Source organism: Cherax quadricarinatus, chromosome 35, assembly GCF_038502225.1.
Source record: "Cherax quadricarinatus isolate ZL_2023a chromosome 35, ASM3850222v1, whole genome shotgun sequence".
Classification (NCBI taxonomy): Eukaryota; Metazoa; Arthropoda; class Malacostraca; order Decapoda; family Parastacidae; genus Cherax; species Cherax quadricarinatus.
In genome coordinates, this window is record NC_091326.1 from 302,501 (window position 1) to 326,071 (window position 23,571).

General features: G+C 45.5%; 1 protein-coding gene across 2 annotated transcripts in view; it reads left to right on the forward strand.

The window, feature by feature from the left end:
• The window catches only part of LOC128695111 (synaptotagmin-15), a 143,310-nt gene extending 120,683 nt beyond the window's left edge, over nucleotides 1–22,627 (forward strand). For both annotated transcript variants that reach the window (XM_053785525.2, XM_053785526.2), the window contains exons 7-9: nucleotides 14,720–14,788; nucleotides 17,493–17,631; nucleotides 18,321–22,627. In XM_053785525.2, coding sequence (XP_053641500.2) covers nucleotides 14,720–14,788; nucleotides 17,493–17,631; nucleotides 18,321–18,445 — 333 coding nt within the window. In that variant the 3' untranslated portion in view covers nucleotides 18,446–22,627. The remainder of the gene's footprint in view (nucleotides 1–14,719; nucleotides 14,789–17,492; nucleotides 17,632–18,320) is intronic.
• The last annotated feature ends 944 nt before the right edge of the window (nucleotides 22,628–23,571 follow it).

Consider the following 23,571-nt stretch of genomic DNA (forward strand, 5'->3'; position numbering starts at 1 on the left):
GATTAGAGACTTCACTCCCACTAATCACGCTGGCTACCATTTCAGGCTCAGACTCACTTTCTATCTCTACCTGAGAGATATCCCTACTAGCTTGGGGTTCCCTTAAATTATTGGGACATAGTGCAGTATGGTGCTTACCTTTGCAACAGACTCGACACTCACTGAGCTGGGTGCCACAGTCTCTCGCAAAGTGTTCCCCACAACACTTGAAGCAGAGTCTCAACTCCCTTAGTCTCTGTTGCCTACTGCTCAGTGTTACCAAACATGTCTTCTAATTGGTCTTTGGCATGTTGGTAATTAGTGTCAGTAATCTGGTAGTGCCGGACCAGGTCTAAGGCTTTACCCTTGAGCCGCGACCGCAAATACTGCAACTTGACGGCATCTGACAAATCGTTCCTGTCATCTATCTGGGCTCTAAACTGATCCCAGAAAGCAATGTACTCTGTTAAGGTTCCGTCGAACGTTGGTAAATTCAACTGGGGCAACTTGGGCAACATATTGACAGGTGTGTGGTTGTTTGGGGTACCTGTGGTGTTCAACCTCACCCTTGGAATACTAGCCTTTAATGTACTTAACTTATCTTTGTACATATTCATCTCCTGATGACAATCTACATCATCCTTATTGAATTCGTCCATAGCCTGCTGAAGACTTCCCTGGGATTCATCATCCTCAATAGCCTGTTGCTCATATGCTGAGAATGCTTGTTCATAGGCTTCCCATTTTTCCCCCAAACTCTTCAAGCAGTCTTGCAAATCATCGCAGTCTACATTACTGCGTTGGCAAGTAGCCTTGCACCTGTTACGCATTCTGTTCAGATGCCCTTTGTATGCTGCTACTGATCGTTTTAATTTTGTTAACACTGAACCAGACTCTCCTGAACCCCCATCTGCCATTGTCGAAGTTTAATGAGGAGTGTGACACTAATTGTACTTTACCCAGTCCACCCCACAGCACGTCACGGTGTTAGGTAAGAATGAACGAGTCTTAAGGCTTCTCAACAAGCTTAACAATTCCCTTTGTTATATTGACTCTACTATGAATCAAAAATGTACACTGTTAGCTCTCAAATCCCAATCAAAAATGTGTATCGATGTGAAAGCTTAATCTAGCACTTAACTGTACAATGCCAGCAAATAATTACAGGACTTAACCTAGTCTCAGGTATAATTCACAAATCCCACATTAACATGAATCAAAGACGATGAAAATCACACAATAAAAGGGTGCAGTATACAAATTAAAATCACTTGGTTAACACAAGTAAATTCAACAATTCAACTTGTGAAACAGTAAATAAATAATGTATGTAACCAGCTTGGCCTGTGCCCAGCTTACTCTGTCTTGCGTGGATGGTTGGATAAGGTAAATCCTAACCTAGCTAGTGTGCTATAACTTAAACCTGGCTTTATAACTCCCTGTAAATAATAACTAGGTTAAATCTGTCCTAGCTACTATAACCTTTGTAAAATTTGCACAAGCCTAGCCTAACTGTGGCTACCTTGCAAATCCACTGTAAGTAATCAACACACAAGTCTCCTACTCTGGATTACTTGTAATCACTGTAAATAATTAAATTCACAAGCTTCTCTAGCCTACCTGGCCTGCCTGTAAATTACTGCAAATAACAACTTCTGTGTATAGTCAGCTTGGCCTAGCCTCTGTGTAACTTTGACCTAGGTGTGCTAACTTAACCTAACTTTTTTAAACTGGTTCCTAACTGTGGCCTAGCTATGATAGCTTAACCTAACTCTGTAAAACTGGTTCCTAACTGTGGCCTAGCTATGATAGCTTAACCTAACTCTGTAAAACTGGTTCCTAACTGTGGCCTAGCTATGATAGCTTAACCTAGCTATTCCACATCCGGTTCAAAGGACCACTTTTGTGAAAATTTGTGTGGACTGCCTCCAAGTGAGTCGCCTACCCTGGCAAACTCTGTTGACACCGAGTTCTGAGGTGGGTACCTCAGCCTCACAAGTGGCTTATAGGACAGATTTTCACAAATGATTGGTATTGCAAGAAACCTCGCCTGCATGCACGTATAAAGGACTAACTTACTTGGTGTTGCAGCATATATCCTGATCTTCACTTCCCCAAGCTTGCCTTAGCCCCTTTGGACTCCCCCTCAGAAACCATGTGCAACCAGGAGCATTAATTCCTGCAATATTCAATCGTAATTAGTGTCCTGCCTGCACCTCAGAAATTCCTATATCCAAGAGGGTATGTATCCCCTAGTATAACTATGCAGACTCAGACACTAGCTTCAGACAGCTCTGAGACACTGGTACTTACTGGGCATGCTCTCTCTGTTGCACACTGGGCCCACAGTTAAAACTCACTCACGATCTCCCAAGACACTGGCCAGAACCCACGGGAAAAAGTGAAGATCTTGTCTTACTGTATGGGCTGATGGAGGAGGTCATCTACGGTACATCGAGGTGCCTCTACCAGATTTCCCTAGGTCTCAGATGTGAAGACACGTGGGGGCGCCGTCTGCTGATCACGGCACGTCTTGTCCAGTTGGTGTCTGTCGTAAGAAGAGCGAGCTGGTCTCCCTTCCAGACCCTTGTCTCTTCATTCAAACTAGGGCTGCCAGTTCTCCCTAGCTAACTTATCCTAGTGTTTGCCTACATTATCGGCCTATTACTACCTATGTTAAGGTCTTAGGTCTACTTTATCATTATCTACAGATGCCTTAGTAAACCTAATATTAGTGTACTACCAGTAAAACTACCTACTCCTTCCCTGAAGAGTAAATCTATAAATTAAATACAAGCCTACCAAGAATCGCCAACCAGAGAATGCTTTGTTTGTTTGGGAGGGTTTAAGGGCCGCCTGGCTCGGCCGTCCCATACAGCCATGCTGGATCTGCTGTGGAACTTTAGGGACCAAATAAATTTCCACAACCACCACCATCACCAACACCATCACCACCACCACCACCACCATCACCAACACCATCACCACCACCATCATCATCACCAACACCATCACCACCACCACCATCATCACCACCATCACCACCACCATCACCACCACCATCACCACCACTACACACACACACACACACACACACACACACACACACACACATACACACACACACACACTCGTGGAGGAGTCACGCGGTTTGAGCTCGTGTTTTGGTGATAATTTCTGACTGTGCCATAAGGAATAGAGTGTGGGATATAGGCGTGTGCACGCATAAGAGTGCATATAATAACTTAAGCCCGAAAAAAGGAAATATAAGTGATCACAGAAAAGAAAAAAAGGAAATATTGGCTGAGTGTTTAGTGAGGGCCGTTGGAAGGGTGAACGGTTGTGTCAGGCCTAAATAGTGTTTCCATAATAACGCAGTGGGCTATTTTGAAGAATAAGTGCGACTCAAGACCAGGGAGATAAGAGCTATGTATAGATGTGTCAGTAAATACAGTGAGTGAGTGAAAAAATTAGAAGAGCTAGAGAATATAGTGCATACAGGAAGTTAGTGGAAAAATTACCGAGAAGCATCAAACACCTTCAACTTCTGGGACAGGACAGACCAGCAACGTTACTGCACTGCCAGCCGCAAGTAATATTCACCTAGTTTGAGTTGCATGGGGTCAATAGTACCTGTCTCTAGCTGGAATTGGGGGTCACTCTCCTCGAGCTATCAGAATTAGAATAAGCAGCATTTACTGGCATTTAATAGAATTTAGAGGTAGCGGCAATTAGGCGAAGCCTAGTGTATTAATTTTTGAACGTAATTTTAAACTCATAAGAGTACAGTGGGAACCAAGAGATCGGGTACATATACAATACATATGTAGTACATATGTGGGAAATAAGGACTGTTTACATAAACATATGCACGCACACTTGGTGAGAATAGTACTGTTGTTAGGCACTTGAATAGCTGTAGTGCACACACACACACACACACACACACACACACACACACACACACACACACACACACACACACACACACACACACACACACACATAAACATACAGACACACACACACACATATATAGACACACACACATATACAGGATTTTACACCTTCCTGTGAAGTGACCCTATAACCCTTCCTTTCCCCCCCCATCTCTCTCCCTCTCCTCTCCTCTCTCTTCCTCTCTCTCTCTCTCTCTCTCTCTCTCTCTCTCTCTCTCTCTCTCTCTCTCTCTCTCTCTCTCTCTCTCTCTCTCTCTCTCTCTCTCTCTCTCTCCCCCTTTCTCTCATCCTCTCTCTCATCCTCTCTCTCATCCTCTCTCTCATCCTCTCTCTCTTCCTCTCTTCCTTTCACTCTTTCTCTCTCTCTCCCTCTCTCTCTTCCTCTCTTACTCTCTCTTTTCCTCTTCTCTCTCTCTCTTCCCTTTTCACTCCCCCTCTCTCTTACCTTTTCCCTCTCTCACTTTCTCCCCCTTTTTCCCTTCTTTTCCCCTCCTTCTAGGCTCCCCTTCTCTCTCTCCCTATCTCTCACTCTCTCCCCCTTTTTCTTTTTCTCTTTCTCTCTTTCATAAAAAAAATGGTTGGGACTCGCAGGAATCAGGGATCAGATGACAATGGTACTGGTAGGGAGGAATGGATGGAGGAACAGTGGAAAAGGATAGAGCAAGAATGGGAGAGAAAATTAGGAGAGCTTTCTGAAAAAATGGAGAAAGAGCTCTCTGTGAAATGGGAAAAGAGGTTGGAGAAGGAGACGAAGAATTGGGAGTCACAAGTCGAAACTGCAGTAGCCAGGGTAAAGGTCCTAGAATTTGAGGTAAACAGGCTGAAGCAAGTCTCAGGGGTAGTGACCAGAGAAGACACACCATACGATGATGAGAGGCTGAACAGGAAGGAAGGAGATATGAATTATGCTAAGGTCATATCAACCTGCAAAGAAGGGCCAGTGAGTGGAAGGGAAGAGCAGATGGGTGCAGATGGAGAGGGAGATAGGTCGAATGCTGAGGCACAACCATGCTACCAAGAGCCACTGGAAAAAATCAAGGGAGAAAATGACCACATACAGACAGGAACCAGAGTCACAGAGGAAGAGGCAATGGGAGGAGGAAAGGGCAAAATCAGTGATTATCCATGGGCTTCGGGAGAGAGAGGAAAGGACACACACTGAAAGACGGCAGGAAGAAAGAAAGGAGATTGAGAAAATCATCACAGAAATAGGGGGAGAAGACATGGATGAGATTGTAAATTTTCAGAGAATAGGGGGGTACTTGAAGGGGAGAAACCGACTGATCAAGCTGATTCTCAGGACAGAAACAGTGCGGAACAGGATCCTCCAAGAGAAACCACGGTTGAAAAGTTCGGAAGAGTACAAGAAGGTGTTCCTAGACAGAGACAGAACACAAACAGAGAGAAAGCAGCTGAGGGAGAGGACAAAAAAGCGAAAGGAGCTAGGAAAGGGGACAAGGATGGAACCAGCAGAGATCAGTCAGAGCAGAACAGAGCAGCAAGGGCAAGCACACACACAACTATCCTCAGAACCCCACAACCTATCATACCATCCCAACACACAATACAATCCATACCCACAGCTTCCACCCAACCCCCAACTATAGAATCCCACAGTAAGCTACCAGGTCTCCCACCCCCACAGGCCTCCCAAACCACAGTGTTAGAAAGGAAACTGAAGGTATGGTACACAAACGCTGATGGAATAACAAACAAGTGGGAGGAGTGGCACGAAAGAGTCAAAGAGGCATCACCAGACATCATAGCGATCACAGAAACCAAGCTTACAGGTATGATAACAGATGCCATCTTTCCAGCGGGATACCAGATCCTGAGAAAAGACAGAAGGAACAGGGGGGGTGGAGGAGTGGCATTGCTGATCAAACACCGATGGAATTTTGATGAGCTGGGGAGAGGAAACAGCGGAGAAGAAAGTGATTACATAGCGGGAACGCTTCACTCTGGTGGTCCCAAGGTGATAATTGCAGTGATGTATAACCCACCACAGAACAGCAGGAGGCCAAGGCAAGAGTATGACGAGAGCAATAGAGCGATGGTTGACACACTGGCTGCAGTGGCGAGAAGAGCTCATGCATGCAGGGCAAAGCTCCTGATCATGGGCGACTTTAACCACAAGGAGATCGAATGGGAGAACTTGGAACCACATGGGGGCCAAGATACATGGAGGGCTAAGATGATGGAGGTGGTAATGGAAAACTTCATGTACCAACACGTAAGGGACACTACAAGAGAGAGAGGAGAGGATGAACCAGCAAGACTGGACTTAGTATTCACCTTGAGTAGTGCAGATATTGAGGACATCACATATGAAAGACCCCTTGGGGCCAGCAATCATGTGGTTTTGAGCTTCGAATACACAGTAGAGCTACAAGTGGAGGGGGAAGCAGGAAGGCAAGGACAAATGAAACCAAACTACAGGAAAGGGGACTACACAGGAATGAGGAACTTCCTGAATGAGGTTCAGTGGGACAGAGAACTGGCAGGGAAGCCAGTTAATGAGATGATGGAATATGTAGCAACAATGTGCAAGGAGGCTGAGGAGAGGTTTGTACCCAAGGGTAACAGGAATAATGAAAAAGCCAGGATGAGCCCATGGTTCACCCAAAGATGCAAGGAGGCAAAAACCAAGTGTGCTAGGGAATGGAAGAAATATAGAAGGCAAAGGACCCAGGAGAATAAGGAGAGCAGTCGTAGAGCCAGAAACGAATATGCACAGATAAGAAGGGAGGCCCAACGTCAATATGAAAACGACATAGCAGCAAAAGCCAAATCTGACCCGAAGCTGTTATACAGCCACATCAGGAAGAAAACAACCGTTAAGGACCAGGTAATCAGGCTAAGGAAGGAAGGGGGAGAGACAACAAGAAATGACCGTGAAGTATGTGAGGAACTCAACAAGAGATTCAAAGAAGTGTTCACAGAGGAGACAGAAGGGGCTCCAGAAAGACGGAGAGGTGGGGTACACCACCATGTGCTGGACACAGTACACACAACTGAGGAAGAAGTGAAGAGGCATCTGAGTGAGTTAGATACCTCAAAGGCAATGGGGCTAGATAACATCTCTCCATGGGTCCTGAGAGAGGGAGCAGAGGCACTATGTGTACCCCTAACAACAATATTCAATACATCTATCGAAACAGGGAGATTGCCTGAGGCATGGAAGACAGCAAATGTGGTCCCAATCTTTAAAAAAGGAGACAGACATGAAGCACTAAACTACAGACCAGTGTCACTGACATGTATAGCATGCAAAATCATGGAAAAGATTGTCAGGAGAAGAATGGTGGAACATCTAGAAAGGAATGATCTCATCACCAGCAGCCAACATGGTTTCAGAGATGGGAAATCCTGTGTCACAAACCTACTGGAGTTCTATGACATGGTGACAGCAGTAAGACAAGAGAGAGAGGGGTGGGTGGATTGCATTTTCTTGGACTGCAAGAAGGCTTTTGACACAGTACCACACAAGAGATTAGTGCAAAAACTGGAGGACCAAGCAGGGATAACAGGGAAGGCACTGCAATGGATCAGGGAATACTTGTCAGGAAGACAGCAGCGAGTAATGGTACGTGGCGAGGTGTCAGAGTGGGCACCTGTAACCAGCGGGGTCCCACAGGGGTCAGTCCTAGGACCAGTGCTGTTTCTGGTATTTGTGAACGACATGACGGAAGGAATAAACTCCGAGGTGTCCCTGTTTGCAGATGACATGAAGTTGATGAGAAGAGTTCATTCGATCGAAGACCAGGCAGAATTACAAAGGGATCTGGACAGGCTGCAGACCTGGTCCAGCAACTGGCTCCTGGAGTTCAATCCCACCAAGTGCAAAGTCATGAGGATTGGGGAAGGGCAAAGAAGACCGCAGACGGAGTACAGTCTAAGGGGCCAGAGACTACAAACATCACTCAAGGAAAAAGATCTTGGGGTGAGTATAACACCAGGCACATCTCCTGAAGCGCACATCAACCAAATAACTGCCGCAGCATATGGGCGCCTGGCAAACCTCAGAACAGCATTCCGACATCTTAATAAGGAGTCGTTCAGGACCCTGTACACCGTGTACGTTAGGCCCATATTAGAGTATGCGGCACCAGTTTGGAACCCACACCTAGCCAAGCATGTAAAGAAACTAGAGAAAGTGCAAAGGTTTGCAACAAGACTAGTCCCAGGGTTAAGAGGTATGTCCTATGAGGAGAGGTTAAGGGAAATCAACCTGACGACACTGGAGGACAGGAGAGATAGGGGGGACATGATAACGACTTACAAAATACTGAGAGGAATTGACAAGGTGGACAAAGACAGGATGTTCCAGAGACTGGACACAGCAACACGGGGACACAGTTGGAAGCTGAAGACACAGATGACTCAAAGGGATGTTAGGAAGTATTTCTTCAGCCACAGAGTAGTCAGGAAGTGGAATAGTTTGGGAAGCGATGTAGTGGAGGCAGGATCCATACATAGCTTTAAGCAGAGGTACGATAAAGCTCATGGTTCAGGGAGAGTGACCTAGTAGCGACCAGTGAAGAGGCGGGGCCAGGAGCTTGGACTCGACCCCTGCAACCTCAACTAGGTGAACTAGGTGAGTACACACACACACACACACACACACACACACAGTCAATCTGCCATTTGTATAGATACTAGTCATTCACTTACATTTGTACCAGTCTGCCACTTAAATAGGTGCCAGTCTACCACTTATATTGGTACATGTCTGTCACTTATATTGGTACCAGTCTGCCACTGACATAGGCATAAGTCTGCCACTTGTACAAGTACCAGTCTACCACTTATACAGGTACCAGTCTACCACTTATACAGGTGCCACTCTACCACTTATACAGGTACCAGTCTACCACTTATACAGGTACCAGTCTGCCACTCATACAGGTACCAGTCTACCACTTGTGCAGGTACCAGTACACCACTTGTACAGGTACCAGCCTACCATTTATACAATCACCAGTCTACCACTTATACAGGTACCAGTCTACCACTTATACAGGTACCAGTCTACCACTTATACAGGTGCCAGTCTGCCACCTATATAGGCACCAGTCTACCACTTATATAGGTACCAGTCTGCCACTTATATAGGTATCAGTCTGCCACTTATATAGGTACTAGTCTGCCACTTATATAGGTGCCAGCCTGCCACTTATATAGGTACCAGTCTGCCACTTATATAGGTACCAGTCTGCCACTTATATAGGTGCCAGTCTGCCACATATTTAGGTACCAGTCTGCCACTTATATAGGTACCAGTCTGCCACCTATATAGGTACCAGCCTGCCACTTATATAGGTACCAGTCTGCCACTTATATAGGTACCAGTCTGCCACCTATATAGGTACCAGTCTGCCACTTATATAGGTACCAGTCTGCCACCTATATAGGTACCAGTCTGCCACTTATATAGGTACCAGCCTGCCACATATATCTCAGTAGTAGTAACCAGTTACCAGTAACCAGTGTACCAGTAGATGACTCACAACCAACCGTCTCTGCCTGAGTCACTGTCTGTATTCACATTGTTGCTGACCTAGCAGGATTTCAAGCGCCCCCTCGCCCATGGGCACTCCTCAGTCAGTCTAGTCAAGGGGCAGAGAGAGGCAGGTTCGGCTGTGGCTCCCTTCCACATACTTCAGTTACAATATACGTACTTCCAGCCTACGTGAGTATTTTTACCCAATCCACATGTTCGAACTCCCACATGATAAATACTGAGGGACAATACCTAGCCCTTGAGCGATGTGTTTGTTCTCACAGCTTGTATCTGAGATTTGTTAAAGTGCTGCGAAATGTGAAGTTCAGATTAAGTTCCTATAGATCCGTGAATTACTTATTAACGTAGCCGAGCGGTCAGGCACTAGTAATACTGTCACTCCTGTCTGGACTCCAGCCACAATATCATGCACGCAGGATAGTGCGACTACTATCCTTGCGATGGCGACTTGTTCAAGTATGTTCCTTCCCAGGGGACGCTTTGAGAAGAACTTTACTTGCAACGAGTTATGCCATCTCTTGCTGATGCCACAAGCCGTTGCAGAAAGACGTTTCTGTGGCTAGTGTGCTCACTTGAGTGTTGTTGTTGTCCCTTGTGTTTCAGATTGTGATCCCATCCTAGTTGACAGTAATCAGTACATTGTAAGAAGTTATTTCTCGAGTAACTTCCACGTTGTTAACGTTTGTAAGTGAAGTTCATAGCTGATACCTCGTGTCACTGTGTGCGACTCAGATTGAATATCAGCATTGTTCACCGTGTTCATTTCTTTTCTCCTGTGCTTGCAGTTTGAGATAGTAGATTCGTTCTCCCTTGCTCATATTGCGTGTTTAATTTTTTCAACCGGGGGGAGTCATCCACTCCACCGAGTTTGTTCATTCCTCCAGTAAGAAAGAACTGATACCTTTATTCCAGAACAAACAACCTACTGGAAGGTTAGCCAGATGGACCTTGACTATCCAAGAGTTCAATCCCACCTTTGAGCATTTACCTGGCAAGTCAAATGTAGTCGCAGATGCCTTATCGCGACATGTTAGTATAGTAACTGCAGACCCTCCATTTAGTGTTGAAGATGTAAAGAATGCTCAACGAACAGATCCCATGTGGTCTGGTGTGATTCGATTCCTGCTCCAGGAAGATCTTATTCTGACTGTGAAGCCACCAGCACCCATCAGTGACTTTGTCATGAACCAAGAATTACTGTATCGAACAGCCGAGTTGGGTACTCCTAGCAGAAGAGTATACCAGTTAGTAATTCCACAGTCACTAGTGAATGTAGCCTTACAGCTAGTTTACGATGTACCAGGTGTTGCACACCCTGGTATGGATCGTTCAGTAAAACAAGCCAGATTGAAATACTTTTGGCCTCGTATGGCAACTGATATTTCTGAGTACGTTAAGAAATGTAGTGTCTGCATGCAACATAAAGGTAATGCTAATGGCCCTAATCCAATCCAAGTATATCCAACTACTAGCGAACCTTGGGAAAGAGTTGCGCTAGATTTGTTAACTAATTTCCAATGTTCCCTCCAAGGCAACAAACATCTGTGTGTTATGGTAGACCATTTCACCAGATATTGTGAGTTAGTTCCTATTGCAGATAAGACTGCCGAGACAGTAGCTAAAGCGTTTAAAGAACGCATTATCTGCAGGCATACCACCCCTAAGTCCCTAATAACAGATAATGGAGGTGAATTCTGTAATGAGATTCTTGAAAATTTGTGTACCTTGTACAAGATCTCTAAATCCACCATTGTTCCTCATCATCCTGCCAGCAATGGGTTAGCGGAACGAACCAATAAGAAAGTACTTGATGTCTTGAGAGCCACTATCAATCCCAACAGTGAAACTTGGGATGAAGTTATACCTGATGTGCAGTGTGCTATAAATTCTGCTTACAATGTTTCTATAGGTGACACTCCACATTATGCATTGTACGGTGTAGATAAACGTTTGCCTTATGAGTTGTTATATTCTAATCCGAAACCAAATTACAACCCTGATGATTTCATAGCAACTCGTACCAGCTTAGCTCAAAGTGTTTTTAGAAGAATCCGTGAAACACTTCATAAATCAACAGCAGAATTTACAAGAGTCGCAAACACTCGAGCAAAGCCATCCAAAATCAAAGTAGGTTCGAGAGTTATGCTGATTAACTTTAACAAAACGTCTGCAATGCCAAAGCTTGATCAAAAGTTTGTTGGTCCTTATCGAATAGTTGAACATATCACTGGTAATAAGCATAAGGTTAGAGAGATTAGTACTGGTCAGTATAAAGAATCGCATTTAGATCATATGAAGTTAGTATGTGATGATAATGATGTTCCAACCCAGACTAATGTGACTGACTCTAACAATCCTCCTGATCCTGTACTCTCTTCCTCTGATACTCAGTCAGACGATCAACCTGAATGTCGTTATTCCCTACGTACACGACAGGTATTGAGAAATCCTCAAGTATCATTTGTAACTTCCAATTCAGATTTGCCTCAAATACAGCATGAGTTAGCCAGTCAGTAAGCCAGACTGTGGAAGTGAACGCCAGTCAGCCTATCATCCAGCCTGTCTCCTGTCATCCCACCGCTGCCACCATTTATCAAGTGGGAGTTCGAACACGTGGATTGGGTAAAAATACTCACGTAGGCTGGAAGTACGTATATTGTAACTGAAGTATGTGGAAGGGCGCCACAGCCGAACCTGCCTCTCTCTGCTCCTTGACTAGACTGACTGAGGAGTGCCCATGGGCGAGGGGGCGCTTGAAATCCTGCTAGGTCAGCAACAATATGAATACAGACAGTGACTCAGGCAGAGACGGTTGGTAGTGAGTCATCTACTGGTACACTGGTTACTGGTAACTGGTTACTACTACTGAGATATATAGGTACCAGTCTGCCACTTATATAGGTACTAGTCTACCACTTATATAGGTACCAGTCTGCCACTTATATAGGTACCAGTCTGCCACTTATATAGGTACCAGCCTGCCACTTATATAGGTACCAGCCTGCCATTTATATAGGTACCAGTCTGCCACTTACATAGGTACTAGTCTGCCATTTATATAGGTACCAGTCTGCCACTTATATAGGTACCAGTCTGCCACTTATATAGATACTAGTCTGCCACTTATATAGCTACCAGCCTGCCACTTATATAGGTACCAGTCTGCCACCTATATAGGTACCAGTCTGCCACTTATATAGGTACCATCCTGCCACATATATAGGTACCAGTCTGCCACTTATATAGGTACCAGTCTGCCACTTATATAGGTACTAGTCTGCTACTTATATAACTACCAGTCTGCCACTTATATAGCTACCAGTCTGCCACTTATATAGGTACCAGTCTGCCACTTATATAGGTACCAGTCTGCCACTTATATAGGTACCAGTCTGCCACCTTTATAGGTACCAGTCTGCCACTTATATAGGTACCAGTCTGCCACTTATATAGGTACCAGTCTGCCACTTATATAGGTACCAGTCTGCCACTTATATAGGTACCAGTCTTCCACTTATATAGGTACTAGTCTACCACTTATATAGGTACCAGTCTGCCACTTATATAGGTACCAGTCTGCCACTTATATAGGTACCAGCCTGCCACTTATATAGGTACCAGCCTGCCATTTATATAGGTACCAGTCTGCCACTTACATAGGTACTAGTCTGCCATTTATATAGGTACCAGTCTGCCACTTATATAGGTACCAGTCTGCCACTTATATAGGTACTAGTCTGCCACTTATATAGCTACCAGCCTGCCACTTATATAGGTACCAGTCTGCCACCTATATAGGTACCAGTCTGCCACTTATATAGGTACCAGCCTGCCACATATATAGGTACCAGTCTGCCACTTATATAGGTACCAGTCTGCCACTTATATAGGTACTAGTCTGCCACTTATATAACTACCAGTCTGCCACTTATATAGCTACCAGTCTGCCACTTATATAGGTACCAGTCTGCCACTTATATGGGTACCAGTCTGCCACTTATATAGGTACCAGTCTGCCACTTTTATAGGTACCAGTCTGCCACTTATATAGGTACCAGTCTGCCACTTATATAGGTACCAGTCTGCCACTTATATAGGTACCAGTCTGCCACTTATATAAGTACCAGTCTGCCACTTATATAGGTACCAGTCTGCCACTTATATAGGTACCAGTCTGCCACTTATATAGGTACCAGTCTGCCACTTATATAGGTACCAGTCTGCCACTTATATAGGTACCAGTCTGCCACTTATATAGGTACCAGTCTGCCACTTATATAGGTACCAGTCTGCCACTTATATAAGTACCAGTCTGCCACTTATATAGGTACCAGTCTGCCACTTATATAGGTACCAGTCTGCCACTTATATAGGTACCAGTCTGCCACTTATATAGGTACCAGTCTGCCACTTATATAGGTACCAGTCTGCCACTTATATAGGTACCAGTCTGCCACTTATATAGGTACCAGTCTGCCACTTATATAGGTACCAGTCTGCCACTTATATAGGTACCAGTCTGCCACTTATATAGGTACCAGTCTGCCACTTATATAGGTACCAGTCTGCCACTTATATAGGTACCAGTCTGCCACTTATATAGGTACCAGTCTGCCACTTATATAGGTACCAGTCTGCCACTTATATAGGTACCAGTCTGCCACTTATATAGGTACCAGTCTGCCACTTATATAGGTACCAGTCTGCCACTTATATAGGTACCAGTCTGCCACTTATATAGGTACCAGTCTGCCACTTATATAGGTACCAGTCTGCCACTTATATAGGTACCAGTCTGCCACTTATATAGGTACCAGTCTGCCACCTATATAGGTACCAGTCTGCCACTTATATAGGTACCAGTCTGCCACTTATATAGGTACCAGTCTGCCACTTATATAGGTACCAGTCTGCCATTTATATAGGTACCAGTCTGCCACTTATATAGGTACCAGTCTGCCACTTATACAGGTGCCAGTCTGCCACTTATATAGATTGAAACAACGCAGTGGTTTCCGTGCCTTGATTCGAGAACGCCTCACCTGATCGGCTTGAAGCTTTCTATGCGGATGCATCTAACCAAACGAAAATATACACCAGTCTTAGGCCGTCTAGGCATAAATTTGTAAATTTTTAACATTTAAAAAATTGAAGATTACTGGTTTTCATGTGATGCTCGAGAATGAATCTTCGGGTCGTATTGAAACTTTCAGTGTTTGTGAGGAGATATGATGATTCACGGTATTCATCATTCCAGGTCGACAAGGAACTACGGCAGGAGAAAAATGAGTTCCAGGCCAGGATTGCTCTGATGCAGCAGACAAAGGTCAGTTCCAGGCCAGGATTGCTCTGATGCAGCAGACAAAGGTCAGTTCCAGGCCAGGATTGCTCTGATGCAGCAGACAAAGGTCAGTTCCAGGCCAGGATTGCTCTGATGCAGCAGACAAAGGTCAGTTCCAGGCCAGGATTGCTCTGATGCAGCAGACAAAGGTCAGTTCCAGGCCAGGATTGCTCTGATGCAGCAGACAAAGGTCAGTTCCAGGCCAGGATTGCTCTGATGCAGCAGACAAAGGTCAGTTCCAGGCCAGGATTGCTCTGATGCAGCAGACAAAGGTCAGTTCCAGGCCAGGATTGCTCTGATGCAGCAGACAAAGGTCAGTTCCAGGCCAGGATTCCTTTGATGCAGCAGACAAGGGTCAGTTCCAGGCCAGGATTGCTCTGATGCAGCAGGCAAAGGTCAGTTCCAGGCCAGGATTCCTTTGATGCAGCAGACAAAGGTCAGTTCCAGGCCAGGATTGCTCTGATGCAGCAGGCAAAGGTCAGTTCCAGGCCAGGATTGCTCTGATGCAGCAGACAAAGGTCAGTTCCAGGCCAGGATTGCTCTGATGCAGCAGACAAAGGTCAGTTCCAGGCCAGGATTGCTCTGATGCAGCAGACAAAGGTCAGTTCCAGGCCAGGATTGCTTTGATGCAGCAGACAAAGGTCAGTTCCAGGCCAGGATTGCTTTGATGCAGCAGACAAAGGTCAGTTCCAGGCCAGGATTGGTCTGATGCAGCAGACAAAGGTCAGTTCCAGGCCAGGATTGCTTTGATGCAGCAGACAAAGGTCAGTTCCAGGCCAGGATTGGTCTGCTGCAGCAGACAAAGGTCAGTTCCAGGTCAGGATTGCTCTGATGCAGCAGACAAAGGTCAGTTCCAGGCCAGGATTGGTCTGCTGCAGCAGACAAAGGTCAGTTCCAGGTCAGTATTGCTCTGATGCAGCAGACAAAGGTCAGTTCCAGGCCAGGATTGCTCTGATGCAGCAGACAAAGGTCAGTTCCAGGCCAGGATTGCTTTGATGCAGCAGACAAAGGTCAATTCCAGGCCAGGATTGCTCTGATGCAGCAGGCAAAGGTCAGTTCCAGGCCAGGATTGCTCTGATACAGCAGACAAAGGTCAGTTCCAGGCCAGGATTGCTCTGATGCAGCAGGCAAAGGTCAGTTCCAGGCCAGGATTGCTTTGATGCAGCAGACAAAGGTCAGTTTCAGGCCAGGATTGCTTTGATGCAGCAGACAAAGGTCAGTTCCAGGCCAGGATTGGTCTGATGCAGCAGACAAAGGTCAGTTCCAGGCCAGGATTGCTCTGATGCAGCAGGCAAAGGTCAGTTCCAGGCCAGGATTGCTTTGATGCAGCAGACAAAGGTCAGTTCCAGGCCAGGATTGCTTTGATGCAGCAGACAAAGGTCAGTTCCAGGCCAGGATTGCTCTGATGCAGCAGACAAAGGTCAGTTCCAGGCCAGGATTGCTTTGATGCAGCAGACAAGGGTCAGTTCCAGGCCAGGATTGTTTTGATGCAGCAGACAAAGGTCAGTTCCAGGCCAGGATTGGTCTGATGCAGCAGACAAAGGTCAGTTCCAGGCCAGGATTGCTTTGATGCAGCAGACAAAGGTCAGTTCCAGGCCAGGATTGGTCTGATGCAGCAGACAAAGGTCAGTTCCAGGTCAGGATTGCTCTGATGCAGCAGACAAAGGTCAATTCCAGGCCAGGATAGCTCTGATGCAGCAGACAAAGGTCAGGTCCAGGCCAGGATAACACTGATGCAGCAGACAAAGGTCAGGTCCAGGCCAGGATAGCTCTGATGCAGCAGACAAAGGTCAGTTAACATAAGATAAGGTTTCGTTCGGATTTTTAACCCCGGAGGGTTAGCCATCCAGGATAACCCAGGAAAGTCAGTGCGTCATCACGGACTGTCTGTCTTATTTCCATTGAGGCTCTCAATCTTGTCCCCCAGGCTGCCACCCACACCAGTCGAGTAATACCCAGATACCTATTTGCTGCTAGGTGAACAGAACAACAGGTGTAAGGAAACGCGTCGAAATGTTTCCACCCCGCCGGGAATCAAACCCGGGCCCTCCGCGTGTAAAGTGAGAACTTTGCCAGCCAGGCCACTGGGCCACCAGATAGCTCTGATGCAGCAGACAAAGGTCAGTTTCAGGATATAGCAAGGAATCTATATATCTCTATATATTTTAGTTCTTTGATAATGTGAGAAATCACGAAAGCGCTTGGAATTCTACTATTTTTTAGCATATTGAATTTATCTCTAGCTTTTATTTTAAGTGTGGTCTGTGGTGCGTGAACCCCTTAGCTGAACCTAAGTTTACTCACTTGCCAGGTTCATTTGTGTTACCGAGCGTGAAGAGATAGAGCTCAGCTTTCAAAGTCTCCCTCAGTTTGGAGACCCTGACCTCAATCAAGTGTCATTTGTTATTTGAAAATTGTCCAGAACGGTTCAGAAAGGTCCAGAACGGTCCAGATTGGTCCCAAATCTAGTCTAGAATTTCCTCTTCCAAACTGAGGGAGAGTTGTGACTTGCTGCAGTCACTGTACTGTGAATTATTCTTCATAGACCGTAGTTGTGACCACTGATGTGTTGTGTGGACATCTAAGTAATGTGTTGCGTGCACAAGTCACCAAGTAATGTGTTGCGTGTACAGGTGACAAAGTAATGTGTTGCGTGTACAGGTGACTAAGCAATGTGTTGCGTGTACAGGTGACCAAGAGCAAGAAGACAGGTGTGGTGAGGGGCACTGACTCTCCCTCCTTCAACGAGAGTTTCCACTTCAAGGTCGCTCAAGACGCCCTGGACACCACGGCCATCAGTGTCCTAGTAACCGTCGGCAAGAAGGCAGGTAAGTAGGGACTCCAGATGTCCTCTGTGGCTCTTCTGAAAGACTCTAGGTGTCTTCTGTGGCTCTTCTGAAGGACTCCAGGTGTCATCTGTAGCTCTTCTGGAGGACTCCAGGTGTCCTCTGTAGTTCTGGAGGACTCCAGGTGTCCTCTGTGGCTTTTCTGAAGCATTCCAGGTGTAGTCTATAGTTCTGAAGGACTCCAGGTGTCCTCTGTAGCTCTTCTGAAGGGCTCCAGGTGTCCACTATAGTTCTGAAGGATTCCAGGTGTCATCTGTAGCTCTTCTGAAGAATTCCAGATGTCCTCTCTGGCTTCTCTTATCTAACTCTTGTTTCCAAGTGTACCTCTCTTTTAGAATGCCATAGCCACAGTAATTAACCCACAAACTGAAGAAGAAAAATCCACTTTTCGGTCGGTCTTGGGCCTTTCCTGGCTAACTAAGCCCTGGAATATTTTACTCAAATATTCAGGACTTAATAATAGTTGAGGACCGACCGAAATGTGCTGTAATTTTCAGCTGAGTTCTTTAATGTTTTCAGTGTTCACTAAGAATGTTGTCAGCCGCTTGCAACTGGGCTCTTTCATACTCTCTATCTCTTTATCTCTCTTTTTTCTGTCTGTCTGTTCTCAGATAACGTTGTGGGCTGCGTTTAGCGGAGCTCTTTCATTCTCTTTCTCTCTGTGTTCTCAGATAACGTTGTGGGCCGCGTTCAGCTGGGATCCTTCATGTTCTCCCGCGGGAAAGCTTTGGACCACTGGAACCTGATGCTCTCTCAGCCCCGCCAGCACGTCAAACAGTGGCACACACTCACCTAGGTCATCTATATGTATCCATGTGTCTATCTTGTATTTAAGGGTGATACAGGATTAAAGATGAGAGTTCCTACACGTAATTCACAAGCTTATAACTCTCCCTCTTTTCTCCTACCCTGAAAAAGCCTTTCACAAGTGCCACTGCCTGCCTCGCCACGGATGTGTCATACCCATATTCCTGGATGGGATCTCACCGTCACCTAACTTTCACGGGATCTAATCGTCTGTGGACTCAACCAGTCGTCGTGGAGAACCTCAATCCAATCTTCACACATTTAGTGAACGTACCATCATTCTGGAGTAATATTCCTGTATGTTTGTTCCTCTGATGCTGTTACTAAGAAAATATTGTTTAGCCTAATACTTGTCATATAACTGCTTGTGTTTCCATGACTGCATCATCCCGTGTACGCCATCACTGAAGCTCCCTTTACCTCAACACATGCAAGAGGCCGAGTACCTGTACCTCTCAAAAAGCAGAGAAACTGAAGAATTGGATACATGTGCAACATCTGGGTGTCTTTATTGGTAGACGTTGCGCCATCTGGCTTTATCAGTACAATACAAGGCCATAAGGGAAAGACTGTAGAACAATATACAGAAGACGAGGTAATCAGTCCCTCAGCCTTAGAGCTGGTGAAGAGTACCGTAGTCCTTCAGCTCCAAGGTTGAAGGACAAATTACCTCTTTTGTATACAGCTCTACAGTTTTCCCATTACGTCTTTGGATTTGTGTTGATAAAGCCGCTAGATGATGAAACGTCTACTAGTAAAAATACCCAGATGTTACACATGTTTCTAATTCTTCATCTTATACAAGCGAAGGGGCTGCAGCTTAACTCCATTATGAGACTTAATGGAGAGAGTCAGGAGTTACAATTCAACCCAGTAAAGTAATTATTCTGAAAGTAGCTTAGGCTAACATTTTAACACCTTATATGAGCTCCATCGTATATAATGGAATATAACAGGGAAGCATAGCTAGCTTTTGTACCCACTATATAATTATCACATAGAATAGGGTAGCAGCACACTGCTAATGTATCGAATTTTGTTCATAAAGTCACATTACCCGCGAGGCCTGGTCACAGACCAGACCTAGGCCTGGTAACAGACTAGGCCTAGGGGACGCTGACCCCTGGTTGAGGCGGAGGGCAGGAGACAATAATACTTTTAACAGAAAATGGTTCCATTGTAATAACACCAGAGGGATGACTTAGACACATGTGTAACATCTGGGTATCTTTACTATGTAGACGTTTCGCCAACCAGCGGCTTTATCAGTACAATACAGAAGACTGGAGAGGTAGAAGATGAGGTAATCAGTCCCTCAGCCTCGAAGCAGGTGTTCAGTACCAGTGATCTTCAACACCAGAGAGAGTTGACTTGTGGTTTCTGTGTTTCTTGAAACCTTTGACGTACAACTACTTACCATACCACGGGCGGGATTTGAACCCGCGATCAGAGAGTCTCAAAACTCCAGATCGTGTCATTACGATTTCGTGAGTCATGTTTACAACTAATTGGATGCTGCTTGCTAATATTAAGGCAGAGAGGACTGAATCGTCAAGAATTCTTCCACTGTAAGTTACGCGTGTCGTAAGAGGCGACTAAAATGCCGGGAGCAAGGGGCTAGTAACCCCTTCTCCTGTATAAATTGCTAAATTTCAAAGAAAAACTTTCGTTTTTTTTAGGTCACCCTGCCTCGGTGGGATACAGCCGGCGTGTTAAAAACGAAGAGAAAGGGACTGGCTCGTGTGACTTAGGAAAATACCTGCATTGGATAGTGCAGCCACAGAAACTTGTGTAGTTCTGTATATACGTGGTATACAATACCCACAGTATGAAGAATTAGACACATGTGCAAAATCTGGATATCTGTTTGTAGACGTTTCGCCATCCAGTGGCTTTATTAATACAATACAAGGACATAATCTGAAGAATATAGAACTATATACAAAAGATAAAGTAATGAGTCCCTCAGCCTTGGAGTTGATGTAGAGCACCGTAGTCTTGACCACGGTGCTCTGCACCTATAAAGATATCCAGATGTTGCACATGTGTCTAATTCTTCACATCTAGTTCTCTTCGTACCTAGAGACGGGATGTTAGTGTTCTGGTGAACTGCAGCCTTAATGATCACCATGCAGTCGATAGGCTTTAAACCAACAAATATTTTCGTGTCATAAAAATAGGCCTCAGATGGCGAGAGATTGCTACATTCATATAGTATTTTTTGGAGAGAGAAATCTAGTATAATATAGAATTTTTCCCCACGGGAACCTGCCTTCATCTATGGAACACTTGGTACTATTTATACATGTAGTTTAGAATTATTCATATGTATACATGCATGTATTCTTAAGGGTGTTTACAAGATTTCTGCATACAAATGCTATTTTTTTTTATTTTCATGTTAGTGTAGTCGGTGTTTAGTAACTATACTGTAAACTATGACAGTTTTTAAGTGGTACTTGACAAGCCTGGCAAGGTTTACCGTGCTCGCCAGGGTACGCATATACCTTACGTCCCTCCCTACACGGGGATATTAGTCTCCTTGATGCAGGAGTCCCCAGTCTTAGTGTCGACACCTGAATGACTGGAAACACTTTGTTTTGGAACTATGTGAGTCCTGGTGGTGAGGAATACCTCTGATACTGTGCACTTGTTTCCTCTAGCTCTAGAGCCCTGTGCCCATCCGAGCTCTTGGGCCCAGTGCTCCTCCTAACTCTTGGGCCCAGTGCTCCTTCTAGGTCTTGTGCCTTGTGCTTCTCCTAGCTCTTGGGCCTTGTGCTCTTTCAAAATCTTGGGCCCTGTGCGCTTTCAAGCTCTTGGGCTCCGTGTTCCTTCTAGCTCCTAAGCTCCGTGTCCCTTCTAGCTCCTGGGCCCCGTGTTCCTTCTAACTCCTGAGCCCCGTGTTCCATCTGCCTCCTGGGCCCTGTGTTCATTCTAACTCCTGAACCCCGTGTCCCTTCTAGTTCCTGGGCCCCGTGTTTCTTCTAGCTCCTGGGCCGCGTGTTCCTTCTAGCTCCTGGGCCCCATGTTCCTTCTAGCTCCTGGGCCCCGTGTTCCTTCTAGCTAAGAAGATGTCATGATTGCATTCCACACAGCCTAGTATTCTCCAATTTATTGCGGCATCTTCATGCAGATGAAGGATTCTTGCTCCAAGGGATTAGAGCTACCCTCCACTACCTCGGATCAAACCTGATTGCCTTCTATTCCCCAGGCTATGAACTACCCCTACGGATTTAGCGTTATCTGGTAACGGGTAAAAGTTATTGTGTCAATACAATGTTTGCTATAAGCATCTTCGTGTATGTTTAGGAATGTTTGACGAGTGTTTAATGTTGCAAGAATGAGAGTCATTATGCCAGGGTAGCAACAATACTGTGGCTGCAACGATACAGTGGCTGCAACGATACAGTGGCTACAACGATACAGTGGCTGCAACGATACAGTGGCTGCAACGATACAGTGGCTGTAACAATGCTGTAGCTACAACAATACCGTAGTTGCAACAATACTGTAGCTACAACAACACCGTGGTTGCAACAACACCGTGGCTGCAACTATACTGTAGCTACAACAACACCGTGGTTGCAACAACACCGTGGCTGCAACAATACTGTAGCTACAACAACACCGTGGTTGCAACAATACCGTGGCTGCAACAATACTGTAGCTACAATAATACCGTGGTTGCAACAATATTGCAGCTACAACAATACCGTGGTTGCAACAATACTGTAGTTACAATAATACCGTGGTTGCAACAATACTGTAGCTACAACAATACCGTGGTTGCAACAATACTGTAGCTACAACAATACCGTGGTTGCAACAATATTGCAGCTACAACAATACCGTGGTTGCAACAATATTGCAGCTACAACAATACCGTGGCTGCAACAATACTGTAGCTACAACAACACCGTGGCTGCAACAATACTGTAGCTACAACAATACAGTGGCTGCAACAATACCGTGGTTGCAACAACACTGTAGCTACAACAATACCGTGGCTGCAACAACACTGTAGCTACAACAATACCGTGGTTGCAACAACACTGTAGCTACAACAATACCGTGGCTGCAACAACACTGTAGCTACAACAATACCGTGGCTGCAACAACACTGTAGCTACAACAATACCGTGGCTGCAACAATATTGTAGCTACAACAACACCGTGGTTGCAACAATACCGTGGCTGCAACAACACTGTAGCTACAACAATACCGTGGCTGCAACAATACTGTAGCTACAACAATACCGTAGCTGCAACAACACTGTAGCGACAACAATACCGTGGCTGCAACAATACCGTGGCTGCAACAACACTGTAGCTACAACAATACCGTGGCTGCAACAATACCGTGGCTGCAACAACACTGTAGCTACAACAATACCGTGGCTGCAACAATACCGTGGCTGCAACAACACTGTAGCTACAACAATACCGTGGCTGCAAAAATACCGTGGCTGCAACAACACTGTAGCTACAACAATACCGTGGCTGCAACAATACTGTAGCTACAACAATACCGTGGCTGCAACAATACTGTAGCTACAACAATACCGTGGCTGCAACAATACTGTAGCTACAACAATACCGTGGCTGCAACAATACCGTGGCTGCAACAACACTGTAGCTACAACAATACCGTGGCTGCAACAATACCGTGGCTGCAACAACACTGTAGCTACAACAATACCGTGGCTGCAACAATACTGTAGCTACAACAATACCGTGGCTGCAACAACACTGTAGCTACAACAATACCGTGGCTGCAACAACACTGTAGCTACAACAATACCGTGGCTGCAACAATACTGTAGCTACAACAATACCGTGGCTGCAACAACACTGTAGCTACAACAATACCGTGGCTGCAACAATACTGTAGCTACAAAAAATACCGTGGCTGCAACAATACTGTAGCTACAACAATACCGTGGCTGCAACAACACTGTAGCTACAACAATACCGTGGCTGCAACAATACCGTGGCTGCAACAACACTGTAGCTACAACAATACCGTGGCTGCAACAATACCGTGGCTGCAACAACACTGTAGCTACAACAATACCGTGGCTGCAACAATACTGTAGCTACAACAATACCGTGGTT